At 38.1% G+C, this 19,514-nt stretch overlaps 1 protein-coding gene across 12 annotated transcripts in view; it reads right to left on the reverse strand.

Annotated features, from left to right (window-relative positions):
* The window catches only part of p4ha2 (procollagen-proline, 2-oxoglutarate 4-dioxygenase (proline 4-hydroxylase), alpha polypeptide 2), a 112,334-nt gene that overhangs the window by 80,515 nt on the left and 12,305 nt on the right, over positions 1-19,514 (reverse strand). For 8 of the 12 annotated variants that reach the window (XM_017492819.3, XM_017492825.3, XM_017492824.3 and 5 more), the window contains 3 exons: positions 9,308-9,405; positions 2,446-2,542; positions 1,807-1,958 (listed from right to left, as the gene is read on the reverse strand). In XM_017492819.3, the coding sequence (XP_017348308.1) occupies positions 1,807-1,958; positions 2,446-2,542; positions 9,308-9,386 (328 nt within the window). In that variant the 5' untranslated portion in view covers positions 9,387-9,405. Of the gene's footprint in view, positions 1-1,806; positions 1,959-2,445; positions 2,543-9,307; positions 9,406-9,794; positions 9,876-13,085; positions 13,138-19,514 lie in introns of those variants that run through there. The other 4 variants (XM_053688012.1, XM_053688014.1, XM_053688015.1 and 1 more) reach the window with 3 other exon arrangements.

Genomic DNA, 19,514 nt, shown 5'->3' on the forward strand with positions numbered 1-19,514 from the left:
CACACTATATATATATATATATATATACATATATACACACACACACACACACACACACACACGGGCGGCTGTGACTCAGGTGGTAAAGCGGGTTGTCCACTAATCGTAGGGTTGGCGGTTCGATTCCCGGCCCACATGACTCCACAGGCCGAAGTGTCCTTGGGCAAGACACCAAGCTGCTCCCGATGGCAAGTTAGCACCTTGCATGGCAGCTCTGCTACCATTGGTGTGTGACTGTGTGTGAATGGGTGAATGAGACAGTGTAAAGCGCTTTGGATAAAAGTGCTATATAAATGCGCCATTTACCATATACATATATATACATATATATTATATACACACACATATATATGTATATATATACACATACATACATACATACATACATACATACATATATAAAGCAAAATATGACTAATACATAATTTAGAGTGCCTCTACTGCCCTGTCATTTATGTGTTTTCAGGTGAAAACATTACTATTAGCATCATTAGCATAGCCATACGCTAATGATGCTAATAGTAATGTTTTCACCTGAAAACAGAGATAGTGTTAGATAACTATCTAACACTATCTCTGTTTACAGGTGAAAACATTAAAATTACTAAGGTTTCATTACTAAGGTAATCACATTGAAATTTACATAGTGTTAGATAACTAACTACCTTACCCGAGTCTGTAAGTGATTAAAAACCTATCTACTGGATTCATTATGAAAAGAAGGCCACTGAAACAATTCGAAGCTTACAGACTGCATCTACAGACCTGTCCAGGAGCAACATCGCTAATTCCATGTCCAGCTTCAGTCCTTCATCGGTAATAAAATAGTCCATTTTGGAAAAGAAATACCAGTGTTTACCCTGGTGTTATTTCATCTCATGTGTTTTTTTTTTTTCCTGAAGCATGGCATAATTTTTTTAAGACAAGAATTATGTGGCTGCACTGGGAGCTTACAAGCTTCGACCATGTAATCAACCTGTGCTGAGGCCATGGCTTAAACCATTAAAAAAAATAAATCATGTTCTGCATATTTTCCAAGGTTATTTCTACATGTAAGAAATATAAAAAATTACTATTGCACCTTTAAACTAGGGCATTCATTAAATGTATCAAATGTTCTTGCTGACATGTCTGTATCACAAACAGACAATGAAGGTTTTACTCTCAAACACATGCAGTAATTACAATTTACCCAATACAGCAATACAGTCGGTTAGTTGTATGATAGACTGTGGTTAGGATTATGACCTGTGTGTGTGTGTGTGTGACAAATAGGCCAACGCTGAAGATTTAGGGTTAGGGTTAAACTCTCAGACAGTAATCTGAGCACAATATTAAAATGGGGACTCTCCAGCTGTGAGGTGGCAATGCTACCTGCTGTGCCAACTTGCTGCCAAAGTCCTTCATTATATGTTTACAATATATATTTTAACATTTCTACCATTTGAGACATGTCTTGAGTTATTTTTCTCCCCACACACTCTTATCTTTTGTTGTATTCCATGTTTTATACCACATTCTTTTCCAGACAAATGCAACAATGGATACTTACTAAAGTAATGTAAATAAAGAAACAACAAATGAAAGAAAGAAAATACAAAACAAAAAATATTAATTCCTTAAAATAGAAAAATAGCACTAGCTAACTCCTTTTTATCATTGCCAAACAAAACATGTACTATGCTGTTAAAGTAAACCAAAACTTTATTAATTTTTTTTTTTTAATGTAGTGAAAGGTTAATCTATAAAGTGAATGTGCCAACTTGCTATAATTCCATCCAACTCAAAATAAAGGCTATTGTTTACCATCTGAAGAGTCCTGTAGCACCAGACTTTCTAGCTCAGACCATTCTGTGTTAAGTCTCTTCATCAGCTTGTAAGCATTCACTGGATGAGCCAAAAACCCTTCAGGATCAGTAGTTGATGCAAGAGTTAGCACATCCAGCCTGTTTGCCCAGCTGTAAAGGATACAGGAATATCAACATAGCACAAAAATTTGATAAACATTTTTGTACATCAACACATACTATATGGCCAAACGTTTGTGGACACCTCACCATCACATCCATATGTGCTTTTTGGAAGACCTCCAACCACCCACAACCTTGGCAAACCATGTTTTCACTGAGCTTACTTTGTGCATTTGGACATTGTCATGCTGGAACACGTTTGGGCTTGGCCCCTTAGTTCCAGTGAAGGGAAATTATAATGCTTCAGCATATACTCTCATCCTATATTATTGTGTGCTTCCAACTTTGTGGCTACAGTTTGGGGAAGACACAAAAATGCGTGTGATGGCCAGGTGTCCACAAATTTCTGGCCACATAGTGTACATTTTGGCCTAGCTATGAAAGTATTTTGCCACACATACATACATGTGTACAATATGTTTGAAAGTAAGAACAGAAACTTCCTTCAATATGTCTGCCTTGTGTAAGGGTGTACCTTTTCACAGCATCAAGCTTGGACTCCTCTGCTTTGATGTATTCCTTCAGGGAGTGAACCAAATCCCTCTCTGCAAAGATCAAGTCTGTCATTTGGCCTGAGGGTGAGATAAGAGTGGAAAAACATATGTCCAATACTTCAACACAATACTGACTTCCTAATTTGGTTGTACATCAGATGTTTGTTTTATAACATACTTGCAAAATTTGCATTTTGCAGACTGATACTACATCAATATGGCAAAGGCCAAAGATCCTTGAGAGTGTTGAGAGTTCTTATGATCCAAATGGTTAGACATTTTTTTATTAAAGTAATGCAGAGTTATGCCATAGGTTTTTCTTTTAACTTACTGCAAGTCACATTACAAACCTGGTACAGAAACTTGTCCATCCTGTGTATGACAATTTCATATTGGCATTAAGTAGTGACAACTGAAGTGTGGATTTTCAGAGGAAGAACAGTGCTGTGTTCTTCTATGGCCTCAAACCATGAAAGCACTAATTATAGGGGTATACTAGATACAGCCGCAACACAACCAGTATTGTTCACATGATGGTCTGTATATTTTATGTACAGCTGGATGAAAAGTGATGTCCACTAGACAAAGGCTTATGCAATATTTATATTTTTCCTGCTCATAATTTACCATTAAAAATGTGATTAACAGATGCATTTACTGTTAACTACACTCAGGTCCATAAGTATTTGGACAACTACACAATTTTTGTACTTTTGCCTCTGTACACCACCACATTGGATTTGAAATGAAGCAATCAAGATACAATTTAAGTATAGACTTATAGCTTTAATTCAAAGGGTTTATTTTACATAGTCAATCCATTTTCACAAACGTAATTAGACAAACTAACGATAACAAATACAATAGTTATTTTTAATAGTTGGATGCAAATCCTTTGCAGTCAGTGACCTTTGCAGTCAGTGAAGTCCATCCATCCATCCATCCATCCATTTTCTATACTGCTTATCCAACAGGGTCATGGGGAACCTGGAGCCTATCCTAGAGAGCATGGGGTACAAGGTGGGGTACACCCTGGACGGGGTGGCAATCCATCTTAGGGCACAATCACATACACATTCACACACCCATTCATACACTATGGACACTTTGGACATGCCAATCAGCCTACCATGCATGTCTTTGGGCTGGGGAGGAAACGGGAGTACCCGGAGGAAACCCCCCCAGCACAGGGAGAACATGCAAACTCCGCTCACACAGGGCCATTGCAGGAATTGAAATCCCATGGTGTGAGGCAAACGTGCTAACCACTAAGCCAGCGTGAAGCCAATCCAACAACAACAACAAATGCTGAGTTTCCTCCCTTGAGATGCTTTGCCAGGCCTTCACTGCAGCCGCCTTAAGCTGCTGCTTGTTTGTGGGTATTTCTGACTTCAGTTTGTCTCTAGTAAATGATAAGCATGTTCAATTGTGTTGAGGTCAGGTGAGTGACTTGGCCATTTAAGAGCATTCCATTATTTGCCTTAAAAAGCTGTTGGGATGCTTTCATCATATGTTTTAAGTCTTTGTCCATCTGTACTGTTAAACTCCATCCTATCTGTTTTGACTAATTCTGAGCAGAAAGTATAGCTCTATGTTTTGTAGATAATCTGGGATGCAATGGATCATGAGTTTTTCCTTTCCTTCTCCAAACTCTTCTCTTCCCAACATTCTGGTACAAGGTAATCTTGGTTTCATCTATCCAAGAATCATTCATTCTTTTTAAGAATGTACCAAATTGTTGATTTGGCCAGTCCTAAAGGTTCTGCTATCTCTCTGATAGGTCTGTTTTGTTTTGTTTTTCAGCCTAATGATTGCCTCTTTCACTTGTATCAACACGTCTTTGGACTGCATATTGAGAGTTCCCATGAACAGCCACCAAATGCAAATGCAATACTTGGAATGAACTACAGACCTTTTATCTCCTTTTATCTCATGAAATACCAAGGCTACACCTGGCCATGAAACTGCTTATCGGTCAATTGTCCAATTACATTTGAGCCTGTGAAAATGGAGGGACAATGTAAAAAAAAAAAAAAAAAAAAAAAAGCCTGTAATTCCTAAAAGGTTAAGGCAATATTTTGTTAAACCCCTTGATTTTTAGAGGAAGAGCAGTGCTGTGTTCTCCTGTGCCCTCAAACCATGAGTACACTGACTAATTATGTGGTTATACTTGATGTGGGCATAGATACAGCAGCAACACAAGCAGAATTGTTCACATAATTGTCTGCATATTTTATTATTATTATTATTATTATTATTATTGTCTGCATATTATATCATGTACTGCTGGAAGAAAAGTGATATCCACTATGTTTATGCAATATTGTCTTTTTCCCTGCTTATAATTTACCATTTAAAATTGTGATTTAAAAATGTCTAATTTCTAAAAAGTTCATGCAATATTTTTGATAAACCACTTGAATTAAAGCTGCAAGACCACATTCATCGTGACTGCTTAATTTCAAATCCATTGTGGTGGTGTACAGAGGGAAAATTATGAAAATTGTGTCATTGTCCAAATACTCATTGACCAGACTGTATACACGTATCTAATATTAGCTAAATTGAGCATACATTGATAGATTTTATTTAATATTAATGAATTTAAAACATTCTCCCTTTAACTTGACAGAAGGCAAGGACTCCCTGCAAGTCTACATGAGAACATGTAGGGAAGGTGGTGCGGCTTCCACACAGTGTCAGTTAAGGCTGCACGATTATGGCCAAAATGATAATTCCGATTATTTTGATCAGTAATGAGATCTCGATTATTTATCACGATTATTCAGTGATTTTAGGGACAACATATTTTTATTGTACTTTCACATTTAAATAAGCAGACTGCTGCTTTCACCTCCATGTTGTGCTACATTCCTGCTAATGTACAAATCTTTGCATCAAATTAGACTGATCCTTAAAGTGCATCATTTTGTAGAAGCAAAATATAAATAAAACTTTCAAAATCCCTTAAAATTTTACATTTCCTCAGTTTAAATATTTGATATGTTTTCTACGTCCTATTGTGAATAAAATATGATGTTATGAGATTTGAAAAACATTGCATTCTGTTTTTGTATCTTTTATCATATCTTTTATATGTTGATGCTGACAGTTGTTGTGTCTCACATTTTTTTTAGTTGGAAACCCCCATAGATGCCTTTTCTTTCAGCAGAGGGAAAGTTTGAAATTATGGCCCTGTGCCATACATGGGCTTTATTCATGTAAAAAAAAAAGGTTGCTTGTGCTGCCATCCTTATGGAGGTCTGCAAATAGAGTCTCTGGACTTTCTGTCAGTCTCTTGTTTTTGTAAACTTTTCATGAAGTTTACAAAAACAATATCTTTTGGGTAGTATAGCGGAATGGCCTCCACACTTAGGCCTAGGGTTATGGGCCATTTGCAACTGTACTTGGGGTTGGGTGTGGGTAATTCCTGCTATTGTTTTGGCATGTAGGTCAGCTGGTCAGGTAGAGTGGTCATTGATTATGTCAATGTGAGTGACAGATGAGGGCTGAAATGCTAATATTGCCCACAAGAGGGAGCCACATGACAATAAATCTTTCTAATCTTTTTCCATCAGTTTCCATCTTATTACTCATGTCTTTAATTATCAGGCCTTTACACACATACACACATATATACATATACACACATATATATATATATATATATATATATATATATATATATATATATATATATATATATATATATATATATATATATACACATACACATACACATACATATATATATATATATATATAAAAATATATATATATATATATACATATATATATATATATATATATAAATATATATATATATATATATATATATATATATATATATATATATATATATATATATATATATATATATATATATATATATATATGCATGCCATAAAACTGATCATGCAGAATAAACCATAAGGCCTAGACTTGAAAATTTGAGGAATGGTAGTAGACCCCCAGTCTATAACTGGTAATAACGCTTGAACATTACTGAGTGTGACCAGTTGGTGGCACTAAAATAAGATAAAACATTAATTTCGCTCTAAGTATGGAACAGTTGGTCCAATTGACACGAAAATTTATGATTTATAATACACAATTGTATGTTTTGTTTCAGCGAAGCCAGAGGACAGACTTAGTAAAGTTGAGGATTGTGTAAAGGACATTAGACGTTGGATGCTAACTAACTTCCTTTTACTTAATTCCGATAAGACAGAAGTACTTGTATTAGGACCACGTGTAGCTAGAAGTAAGCTTTCTGATCACATAGTTACTCTGGATGGTCTTTCCGTTTCGTCATGTGCAGCAGTAAAAGACTTTGGTGTGATTACTGACTCCAGCCTATCATTTGATGCTCATGTAGATAATATTACTAGGATAGCCTTCTTTCATCTCAGAAATCATGTAGTGACAATATATTTCTTATCTTAGAAATCTAAGATAAGAAATATATTGTCACTACATGATGCAGAAATATTAGTTATGTATTCGTCACCTCTAGCTTAGATTACTGTAACGCCGTACTGTCTGGATGTTCTAGCAGGTGCATAAACAAACTCCAGTTAGTGCAGAATGCAGCTGCTAGAGTCCTAACTAGAACCAGAAGATACGACCATATGACCCCGATCTTATCAACACTGCATTGGCTCCCAGTGAAATCTCGCATTGATTATAAAATACTATTTTTAACATATAAAGCACTAAATGGTCTCGCGCCACAGTATCTAAGTGACTTTTTGGTTTTCTATGATCTGCCACGCCTACTTAGATCGAAACATGTAGGCTATTTGACGGTACCTTGAATAGGGAAGGCTACAGCAGGCGGAAGAACTTTCTCTTTATAGAGCCCCACAGTTATGGAACAGTCTTCCAATTACTGTTCGGGACTCAGACACAGTCTCAGTGTTTAAGTCTAGGCTTAAAACATATTTGTTTACTCAAGCCTACCCTGACTAGACTTTCTGTTATGCTAAGCACAGTCCTAATAATCTTTTCTCTCCCTCTCTCCTTCTGTCAAGCCACACACGATTTTATGGAGATACTAGAGATCCTGATCCTTTCTGCTCTCCAGACCTGCCTGATCAGTTTCGGATGTCCTACCTCTGCATGGAGCTCTCATTTACTCCAATTCTAGATTGCTGGGACTACGGCTGCTTCTAAGGCCAAGCAGACTTCATATAAAACCATAATTAACTTTTTCACACTATCTGTTGTTACCCAGATGAGGATGGGTTCCCTTCTGAGTCTGGTTCCTCTCAAGGTTTCTTCCTCTTAACATCTTAGGGAGTTTTTCCTTGCCACCGTTGCCACAGGCTTGCTCAGTTGGGATAAATTCGCACTTTTAATATCTGTATACCGTGTTTATATATCGTCAGAGTTCTTTCCCATGAGGTGCCATGTTGAACTTCCAGTGACCAGTATGAGGGAGTGTTAGAGCAATGACACCAAATTTAACACACCTGCTCCCCATTCACACCTGAGACCTTGTAACGCTAACTAGTCACATGACACCGGGGAGGGAAAATGGCTAATTGGGCCCAATTTAGACATTTTCACATTTTCACTTGTTACACAAGCTGTACACTCACTACTGTACATTGTAGCAAAGGGTCATTTCTTCAGTGTTGTCACATGAACAGATATAATCAAATATTTACAAAAATATGAGGGGTGTACTCACTTTTGTGAGATACTGTATATATATATAAATCTTTTTTTGTGAGGAAAAACCAAGATAAATCAAAATAAATTATGTCTGAACTTTTCCCACCATGTGAAACTACAACTATCAGAAAAGCAAGACAATTTCTTTTAGGAGATTCCAAAAATTTACGAGCACAGTTGAAGTTTAGTGTTTTTTTGTCTTGTTTCTTTTTTAAGAGATGGTAGCGTTAATGTGCCACAAATAACACACAAGTAAGCATGAGAAAACTTGAGCTTGTCAATTATGACAGAATTTAGGAACATAGTGCGTGCTCAATAATGGCGTTTGTGAGATCGGGAAGTTGAGAGAAGCAGATGTTATTCGTCATCATAACGGCTTCTCTGCAGTATTTACAAACTTGTTCGGTTGACTGAGATGATGAAAGCAGTGTGAAAGTAACTGTTGCGCGGTGTAGATACATTTTGTAAAACTCCTGTAGTTTTTACTCCGATTGTATTATACAACTCCGAACAGCTCACTCTCACCGGTGTGAATAAATATTTAGTCACAGTCGCACAAAGTACTTCAGTAGCAAATGCGACTGAAATGGTCGCACTGTAGAGCCCTGAGTTTATCTGCAAAGTTTTTTCCCGTTTGGCGTGATGAGGTTTAATGTCCCCGACAACCTTTGTAGTGCCATTTAGCATCGTGCTAGTGTCATGATTTATCCTCGCGCAAGCGCTGGAGCTCGCAGAGAAACTGGCAGCTCAAGCGCTAAAATGCTAAACCCATGACCTCAGCCCTGCGCCGCTCTATGTGACTGGCTGTAAGTGTAGCAAGCACTTGATTTGAGAGGAGAAAACAGCACAGTTTTCTATGGGCAGAGGACAAACTTTAAACGTCAATATCGCAGTCGATCATGTTCATTTAATCGTGAGCAGTCAAAATCGTAATCACGATCGATATCCAATTAATTGTGCAGACATAAATTTTATATATATATATATATATATATATATATATATATATATATATATATATATATATATATACATACACACACACACATAAATACATACATAATATATTATTTATACATATATAAATAACAGTTGACTTTAGATTGCTAACAATAAATCACAACTATGCATAAATTAAGCATTAAGCCAAATCCAAAATTTTACCAATTGATGTGAAGATCTCTGCCTGTACTTTGCAACAGAGCCAGCACACAGACCAAACCGTCATCACCAAAAATTGCATGTCTCTCTGATGCACACTTCTAAGAGAGAGAGAGAGAGAGAGAGCATTTATATTCTTAAATATCCATGCAATCCCAGTAGTGGCAAGCATTAACAAACTCCTGACTTTAGCCACCCCTGCTCCTAGCAAGTCTTATAACAAAACAGAAGCATTCATTGTAGTTTCCTATTTAAAAGAATCATTCACCCAGTGTTTCTGGATGATAAATGCTTGTGGACAATAGACAGATACATTAAAACGATAGATGGATGGATGGATGGGTAGACAGACAGAAAGATAGAAAAACAGAGGGAAATTATGTAATGACACTGCAGATATAACAAGGCTGAATTTTTTTCAATGTTTTAATTATATATATACATATATATATTTTTTTACATTTAATTAAAAAAATATCAGGACACATACTCATTCACACTTCAACCCTGCAGCATTGCATCCCAGCTATGTACATTCTGACAGTGTGTCAAGCAAACATTTCTGAATTTTCTGGAACATAAGAAATCCAAAAACAGAAATAGAAATGTGATAAAATATTATTAAATGGCTATTGTTTTCAATTGTATGTGTGGAGGCCTGCAAAAACTCTTCACATGGTCAAATTTTGACATTTTATTCTTTATATAATTCTGAAAACTACAGGTTCTCCTGAACTGAAATATGCAATTAATTTGTACATCTCAACCATTTGTAAAGTTCTCGAATTGTAAAGACTGTTTATCTCCAAAGGAGAAAACAGAGAAAATCACATTGAAATATTTCTTTCCAACCCTACTGAAACACATCTGTAGTAGATGTATAAATTGCGGTGATGATGCTGGACTGGTCAGATTAAAATGATCAGGAATGTGGGTCAGAGAGAAAAATTTTTATCAAGAACGACTACTAACGACTACTAGATTTTTGGTATTGTTACATCCCTAATAATACACACACACATACATATATGTGTGTGTGTGTGTGTGTGTGTGTGGGTGGGTGTATGTATGTATGTAATATTAATTATATATATAAGTATTTATGCATTTTTTATGGCACTGAATTAAACTACAGTCCTAAATTAATTATGTATATTCTGATATACATTATACACACACACATTATATATATAAAAAATATAATATTATGGTATATATGCATTACTTTTTATGGATGCACAAAAAGCACTGAATTAAACTACAGTCCTAAATTAATAATAAAAACTCTTTCGCTGCACCTTGTGGCTCCTGTTACTCATTGGATTTAGACATTTTTTTTTTTTAACTTGTGTTTACTTTTGATCATAGTGTTTTAATTAGACATTACAGATCTTACTCTCGCTACACTCTGTATCAGAGCGTCTACACTGCGCGTGAGGAGCAACGCGACCTTGTTACTAATAGATCACTTCCGTTATAATAAAGCGCATAAGTTACACTGATATAGCATATAATGTCAATAAAATTAAATTAAACTAAAGCTTTTAAGCAACTCGCGACAGCAACACTGTCGTGCTGGTGCTAGACAAACTCCACTTTATAAAGTTTATCTTAGTTATCACTATCTGACAATGAGTCTCCGGAGGTGCACTCCTAAGTGCGCGCGCGCGCGCACACACACACACACACACACACACACACACACCTTATACCCTGAATGCAAGCATTAGTTTAAATTCAATGATTTATTAAAAATCATGAACGTTTGAATAATTATTAGTGACATTAGGCTACATTTAGCTGACAGGACACGGGCTGAATGGCGATGCATGGTGGCCCATTAGGAGGTAGTTTATAACATCACAACGCATCGCGTCCTTAACAAATAACTGTCTATTGCAAACATTACACGGAACGTAACGTTAGCTGGTTTCACGGCAACAATGCAGCTTCCTCAAACAAATATAATACGGGACCGTCTTTCAGGTGCTTCCCCAAATTCCAGGTGTTTCCTCGCTTTGTTTGAAATGAACGATAGCATCAGTTGCACACCGGAAACCGATACTAGCTTTCCTCTCAACGAGTCGGGGCAGAGCTAAACTTGTTAAGTTAAGCTAAACTTCTGTAGTTTTTCCCCGTGTGCTTGTAGGCGTTCGTCTTCTTCACCACTTGTGGACCGACTAAAACACTTGCGCGTATTTGCTGCCCCATCAGGTCCAGAAGAATTGCAACCTCAGTACTTACGGTACTTTCGTTACAAACTGTACTAACACTACTGCAGATTAACAAGTACCGACACGTTTTAAGAATGTTGGTACCGACTTGGTACCGAAGTATCGGTTCACGTGACATCCCTAGTAGGAAGCGGCATATACTTCCGGTTAGTAAAAAAAAAACCCACTAGTGTTCCATTTTAGATGATATTACCTTTCTAAAATCCACACACTAGTAGTAGTAGTGCAGAGTGCATAGTGTAAGTGTACAATACTTAATTTGGGACAGAACTTTAGTATTTACTCTCCGAAGCGTGTTTTCAGTACAGAAGTAACGTAATGAGTAAATCTAGCCCGCGCCGCATGCAGACCAACTAATCGATAATAAGATTCATTGACAGCGATTTTCATAATCGATTATTATCGATTAGTTCTTGCAGCTCTAATACACACACACATCTTATCTATATATCTATATCTATATATCTATATCTATATCTATATCTATATATATATATACACACACATATACACACACACACACACACACACACACACACACACACACAGTATCCCGCCAGGGCCATGTGTCTGCGGAGTTTGCATGTTCTCCCCGTGCTGCGGGGGTTTCCTCCGGGTACTCCGGTTTCCTCCCCCAGTCCAAAGACATGCATGGTAGGCTGATTGGCATGTCCAGAGTGTCCGTAGTGAATGAATGGGTGTCTGAGTGTGTATGTGATTGTGCCCTGCGATGGTCTGGCACCCTGTCCAGGTGTACCCTGCCTTGTGCCTGACGTTCCCTGGGATAGGTTCCAGGTTCCCCGTGACCCTGAAAAGGATTAAGCGGTTGAAGATGGATGGATGGATGGATGGATACACACAGTATCTCACAAAAGTGAGTATACCCCTCACATTTTTGTAAATATTTGATTATATCTTTTCATGTGACAACACTGAAGAAATGACACTGTGCTACAATGTAAAGTAGTGAGTGTACAGCTTGTGCAAAAGTGTAAATTTGCTGTCCCCTCAAAATAACTCAATACACACCCATTAATGTCTAAACCACTGGCAACAAAAGTGAGTACACCCCTAAGTGAAAATGTCAAAATTGGGCCCAAAATATCAATATTTTGTGTGGCCACCATTATTTTCCAGCACTGCCTTAACCCTCTTGGGCATGGAGTTCACCAGAGCTTCACAGGTTGCCAATGGAGTCCTCTTCCACTCCTCCACGACGACATCACGGAGCTGGTGGATGTTAGAGACATTGTGCTCCTCCACCTTCCGTTTGAGGATGCCCCACAGACTCTCAATAGGGTTTAGGTCTGGAGACATGCTCAAGAGGGTTAAGGCAGTGCTGGAAAATAATCCAATCTCTCTCTCTCTCTCTCTCTCTCTCTCTCTCACACACACACACACATATACATATATATATATATATATATATATATATATATATATATATATATATATATATATATATATATATATATATAGGTTGGATATTCCAGTGGGACAATGATCTAAAACATACATAAAAATCAACACGAAAATGGTTTACTGACCAAAAAAATCACGGTCCTCTCACGGTCCCTTGACTTGAAACCCATAGAAAACCTGTGGGGTGAACAGAAGAGGAGAGTCCACCAGAGTGGACCCCAAAATTTGAAGGATCTGGAGCGATTCTGCACAGAGGAATGGTCTCAGATCCCTTGCCATGTATTCTTCAACCTCATCAGGCATTACAGGACAAGACTCAGAGCTGTTATCTTGGCAAAGGGAGGCAGCACAAATTATTGACTAAAAGGCTTCCAATAATTGTTGCACACCTATATTTAACAAACATATATGTTTTGTGAACCCTGTCCAGGGTGTACCCTGCCTCGTGCCCGATGCACCCTGGGATAGGCTCCAGGTTTCCCTGTGACCCTGAAAAGGACGAAGCGGTATAGAAGATGGATGGGTGGATGGATATGTTTTGTGATAAACCTTTGTTTTGTTTGCAATTGTTTGATATCCATGAGAGTAGAGTATTTTCTGCATTTTTTAAACAAAAGGTTAAACATTAAAGACAATTTTTCAGAGCCTTCTTTGCTCATATTTACCAAGGGTACCAATATTAGTGGAGGGCACTATATATAGTACTATGCAAAGGTAAAGATAATTTTAAAAAAAAAAAAAAAAAAAAAAAAAAAAAAAAGATTAAATTAAATCTTTCCAATTAAAAGAAAATACTACAATGTGCAGTAAAAAAACAATAAATGAAACAAATTACATATGTAGTATGATGACCCTTTTTTTTTTTTGCTTTCAAAACCCAGGAGCCTTCATTATGGTTTTTTGTGTGAAAAGTCATCTCTTACATATGTTGCTTTCTTTACTGACACACAATTAATTTTATTTAACATTATTTTTTTGGAAAAAGTAATGTTTGGAAATCTAAAATGTTTTTGTACGGACTGTATAATGCAGAATTCATTAAGTGATCAAGTGATCAAAAATATAGGAACATATTACGGATAGGTGTTTCTTGCTTCCCAGGTGTGCCCTGTTAAACTGACTGTTTAAATTAATTAATAGCTCTGAATGTCTACTCTTGGTTTGAGCCCTAGGTTTCACCTGTGAAGACTGTGCAAGGATAAACCAACATGAAGAACAGAGCGCTGTCTATAGGAAGAAAAAAAACAACAACAAAACAAGCCATTTTGAAACTGGCAAGATGGAAAATCTACCAGAGCCCTGATTCTTGCACAAGAATTGGGCATAGCCAATACAATAATTTAGATTTATTGTAGATAATTTACACCACTTTAGATAAAACAATCGTAACGTTGCGCTGTCGCAAAATTGATCTGTATTTTGTTTTTGTTTTTTTTTACAAAACATCCGCGACTAGCTTGTAGCCCGTAGCCCGCTAGCATCACCTACCGCTAGCCTTGTTTACGTTTCACATTTCTCACTTACCGCTGTTCTGTTTTAAAAAAACAAAACAAATATGTCTGCTGTCTCTCCGGTTTTGAGTGCAGATGAGGACTCGCTTGAGCTTCACATGGTGCGGCTGGAACTGGAGGATGTGGAGAAGCAGATCCGCGGCCTACTCGACAAGCAGGCCCAGCTGCTGAAGCGACAAACTGTGCTGGAAACATCTTGTGCCTCTGCCCACATATCCAAGGTAAGCACACAGTGTGGTATTTCCACTCCCAGCCCCTCTACGCCGTGTGTTTCTCTGTGCAGGGACCGTGCACCTAGGACTTTCCCAGCCGTGGTCTCCGTCACGCCGGCGCCAACACACCTCGGGCCTTGGGTGAACCAGCGGCGAAAGGCGCGGGCTGGACCCTCTCCACCTCCGGTGTTCGAGATTCCAACCAGGAACCGCTTCGCCCCTCTCCGCCAGACCAGACCCAACGCTGTGATCGTCGGGGACTCCATTGTGCGGAACGTCCGTGTAGCCTCATCTAAAGGTAAGGTGCGCACACACTGTTTTTCTGGTGCTTGTGTCCTTGATGTCGCTGCGCAGGTATCCGGGATCCTGAAGAAGGACGAGCGCATTGGAGCGGTTGTGCTGCACGCGGGGACGAACGACACCAGGCTGCGGCAGACAGAGGTTCTGAAGAGGGACTTCTCCAGCCTGATCGAGACGGTACGAGGCAGATCACCCACCGCGAAGATCATCGTCTCTGGACCTCTTCCCACATACAGACGTGGAGCAGAAAAGTTCAGTAGACTTCTAGCATTAAATGATTGGTTAGTCTCTTGGTGTAATGAGCAGAATCTGGTGTTTGTCAATAACTGGAATCTGTTCTGGGAGCGTCCTAGGTTGTTTCGTCCTGATGGCCTGCACCCCAGCAGCCTTGGAGCGGAACTGCTTTCAGACAACATTTTCAAGGCGCTACACTCCAAGTGACTGCCTACCGTAAGTACATCTTCCAATAATAACAACATTCAGTATAATCAATGTTCAACTAAAAATCCGGCAAAGGTAATACATACTATAGAGACTGTGTCTGTTCCCCGAGCTATACAAATATATAGAAAATCTCGGAAAGTCTATCTTCGTAACCTAATTAACATAAAATTAAATCATATTGAATGCACAGCCAGCACTTTTGATCTGAGGCTAGGACTATTAAACATTAGATCTCTTGCGTCTAAGGCTCTTATTGTTAACGACATCATTACTGATCAGGAATGTAATTTAATGTGTTTAACAGAAACTTGGATTAAACCAAACGAGTACATAGCATTAAATGAAGCCAGTCCTCCTGGATACAGTTATGTACATCAGCCTCGTTCAACTGGTAGAGGAGGAGGTGTTGGACTCATCCATAGTAAAAATCTAGTCGTCACACAAAAACCTAAGCATAAATTTAATTCTTTTGAAATTCTTTATACCAGTATAAGTTATGTAGCCACAAAAAATAAGTCAATTCCTCTAATTATTATTTACAGACCCCCAGGGCCATATACTGAATTTCTTAGTGAATTTGCAGACTTTGTCTCAAACCTGGTTGTGTCTGTAGATAAAGCATTAATCGTCGGAGACTTTAATATTCATTTTGATAACCTGGAAGACCCTCTAAGAATAGCGGTTGTGTCCATCTTAGATTCAGTAGGGATTAATCAGAACGTAATCGGGCCTACTCATAATGGTGGTCACACTCTTGACCTCATACTAACATACGGACTAAGTATAGAAAATATTATCATTTTTCCGCAGTCTGAAGTTGTCTCAGACCATTATCTTATCTCGTTCATAATACGTATTGATCATAATACTCCCACCTCGTCTCGCTACCGCATAAAACGTACCTACACATCAGCTACTGCACCGAGCTTCATAAATAACCTCGCAGAAACATCAATTAGATTTGGATCACCGTCAGATCACACAGAACTCGATCAGGCGACTGAAAGCTTGGAGTCAACACTCCGCTACACGCTAGATAGAGTGGCTCCACTCAAAAGGAAAATAATTAGAGAAAAAAATTAGCACCCTGGTATAACAATCAAACGCGAACCTTAAAACAGACAACTCGACAATTAGAACGTAAATGGTGTCAAACCAAACTGGTGATATTTCAAACAGCATGGAAGGAGAGCCTACTGAAATATAGGAAATCTCTTGGCGATGCTAGAAAAATCTATTTCTCCACCTTAATAGGAGACAACAAAAACAATTCTAGATTCCTTTTCAACACAGTAGCAAAATTAACTAGGAATAAAACCACTACAGAGAGAAACACTCAATCATTACATAGCAGTAAAGATTTCATGAAATTTTTCAATGATAAGGTTGAAAATATTAGACGTAAAATACAGGCCATTAAATTAAAACTGGACAGTACTGTAACAAACCCATTACATGACAATGTAGCAATATCAGATCAATGTTTAGAGTGTTTTGCTCCGCTTAGAGAGACCGAACTAGCTACATTAATCTCTTCAGCCAATTCATCAACTTGCATACTAGATCCCGTACCTACATGTTTGTTTAAACAGATTGGTCCAGGAGTAATTGAACCACTTCTAAATATAATCAATTCTTCCCTAAGCACTGGCTATGTACCTAAATCACTTAAATTAGCAGTTATTAAACCCTTGATTAAAAAACCTGATCTTGACCCGTCTCAATTGTCCAACTATAGACCAATATCAAATCTCCCCTTCATCTCTAAGATTTTAGAAAAGGTTGTAGCAAAGCAGTTATGCTCGTACTTGGATAGGAATAACATTCATGAAATATATCAGTCAGGATTTAGACCTCATCATAGCACAGAGACAGCGTTAGTTAAAGTAGTAAATGACCTTCTACTGACTTACGATCAGGGTTGTGTCTCGCTGCTTGTGTTACTCGACCTTAGTGCAGCTTTTGATACTATAGATCACACTATTCTACTTGATAGATTAGAAAATGTTGTTGGTATTAAGGGAACAGTCCTCTCCTGGCTCAGGTCTTATCTGACCGATCGTTATCAGTTCGTAGATGTAAATGGTGAATTCTCCATGCGTACTGAGGTTACTTTTGGAGTTCCACAGGGTTCTGTTTTAGGCCCACTGCTCTTTACTTTATATATGCTACCCCTAGGTCAAATTATTCGTAAACATGGAATTAGCTTCCACTGTTATGCTGATGAAACACAGTTGTATGTTTCAGCGAAGCCAGAGGACAGACAGAAGCTTAGTAAAGTTGAGGATTGTGTAAAGGACATTAGACATTGGATGTTAATTAACTTCCTTCTACTTAATTCTGATAAAAACAGAAATACTTTTATTAGGCCCACGTGTAGCTAGAAGTATTCTTTCTGATCACATGGTTACTCTGGATGGTCTTTCTGTTTCATCATGTGCAGCAGTTAAAGACCTTGGAGTGATTATTGACTCCAGCCTATCATTTGATGCTCATGTAGATAATATTACTAGGATAGCCTTCTTTCATCTCAGAAATATTTCTAAAATAAGAAACATATTGTCACTACATGATGCGGAAATACTAGTTCATGCATTCGTCACCTCTAGATTAGATTACTGTAATGCCATACTGTCTGGATGTTCCAGTAGGAATATAAATAAGCTCCAATTAGTCCACAATGCAGCTGCTAGAGTCCTAACTAGAACTAGAAGATACGACCATATCACACCGATATTATCAATACTGCATTGGCTCCCAGTAAAATCTCGCATTAATTATAAAATACTTTTATTAACCTATAAAGCACTAAATGGTCTCGCGCCACAATATCTAAGCGACCTTTTGGTTTTATATGATCCGCCACACCTACTTAGATCAAAAGATGCAGGCTATCTGACGGTACCTCGAATAGTGAAGGCTACAGCAGGGGGAAGAGCTTTCTCTTATAGAGCCCCACAGTTATGGAACAGTCTTCCTATTAGTGTTCGGGACTCAGAACCAGTCTCAGTGTTTAAGTCTAAGCTTAAAACATATTTGTTTACTCAAGCCTACCCTGACTAGATTCTGTTCTACTACTTCGCAGTCATAATTATCTTTTTTCTCCCTCTCTCCTTTCGCCGAGCCCCACACGAATTTATGGAGATACTAGAGATCCAGATCCTTTCTGCCTCTGGATGGAGCTCAAATCTTCTTTAATTCCAGACTGCTGGGACTACGGCTGCTCTTAACGCCATACAGACTTCATATAAATCCATAATGAACTTTTTCACAATATCTGTTGTTACCCAGATGAGGATGGGTTCCCTTCTGAGTTGGGTTCCTCTCAAGGTTTCTTCCTCTTAAAACATCTTAGGGAGTTTTTCCTTGCCACCGTCGCCACTCAGTGGCTTGCTCAGTTGGGATAAATTCGCACCTTTAATATCTGTATACCATGTTGATATTTCTGTAAAGCTGCTTTGAGACAATGTCTATTGTAAAAAGCGCTATACAAATAAAATTGAATTGAATTGAATTGAATAATTTGGAATGTCACAAAAAAAGGAAACCACTGGTGTACTAACAACCAGACATGGATCCGGCAAAAAAAAACAACAGCAGCTGATTACAGAAATATTGTGAGAGCTGTAAAGAAACCCCAAAAAACAACAGTTAGTGATATCAACAAGCTTCAAGGGGCAGAGGTGAAGGTATTACAATCCACCATTTGGATTAAAAACTTAAATTGTAAAATAGAGAGGCCATACCACTCGTGAGCAGTAAGAATCAGAAGGCCAGATTGTAATTTGCAAAGAAATACAGAGATGAGCCACAAATGTGATCAGACAGTTTTCTCCAATTCTGTTGTTTCCACCTTAAGCGATCTGCATCTCTCATCACTGGAGGAGAAAGTTCTGCAGTTAAATTCTGCTCTTGCTACTAATCCTACTCTTTTGCTCCCCTAAGGTCAAGTAAGGTTACATTCGCCCACTCTACTCCCTGGTATAATGACAATCTGCGCTCTAGAAAGGCTGCTTGTCGGAAAATGGAGCGTAAATGGCGCCTTACTGGCTTGAACGTCTACTACCAAGAGTGGATTCTGGGTGAT

Source organism: Ictalurus punctatus, chromosome 18 (assembly GCF_001660625.3).
Source record: "Ictalurus punctatus breed USDA103 chromosome 18, Coco_2.0, whole genome shotgun sequence".
NCBI lineage: Eukaryota > Metazoa > Chordata > Actinopteri > Siluriformes > Ictaluridae > Ictalurus > Ictalurus punctatus.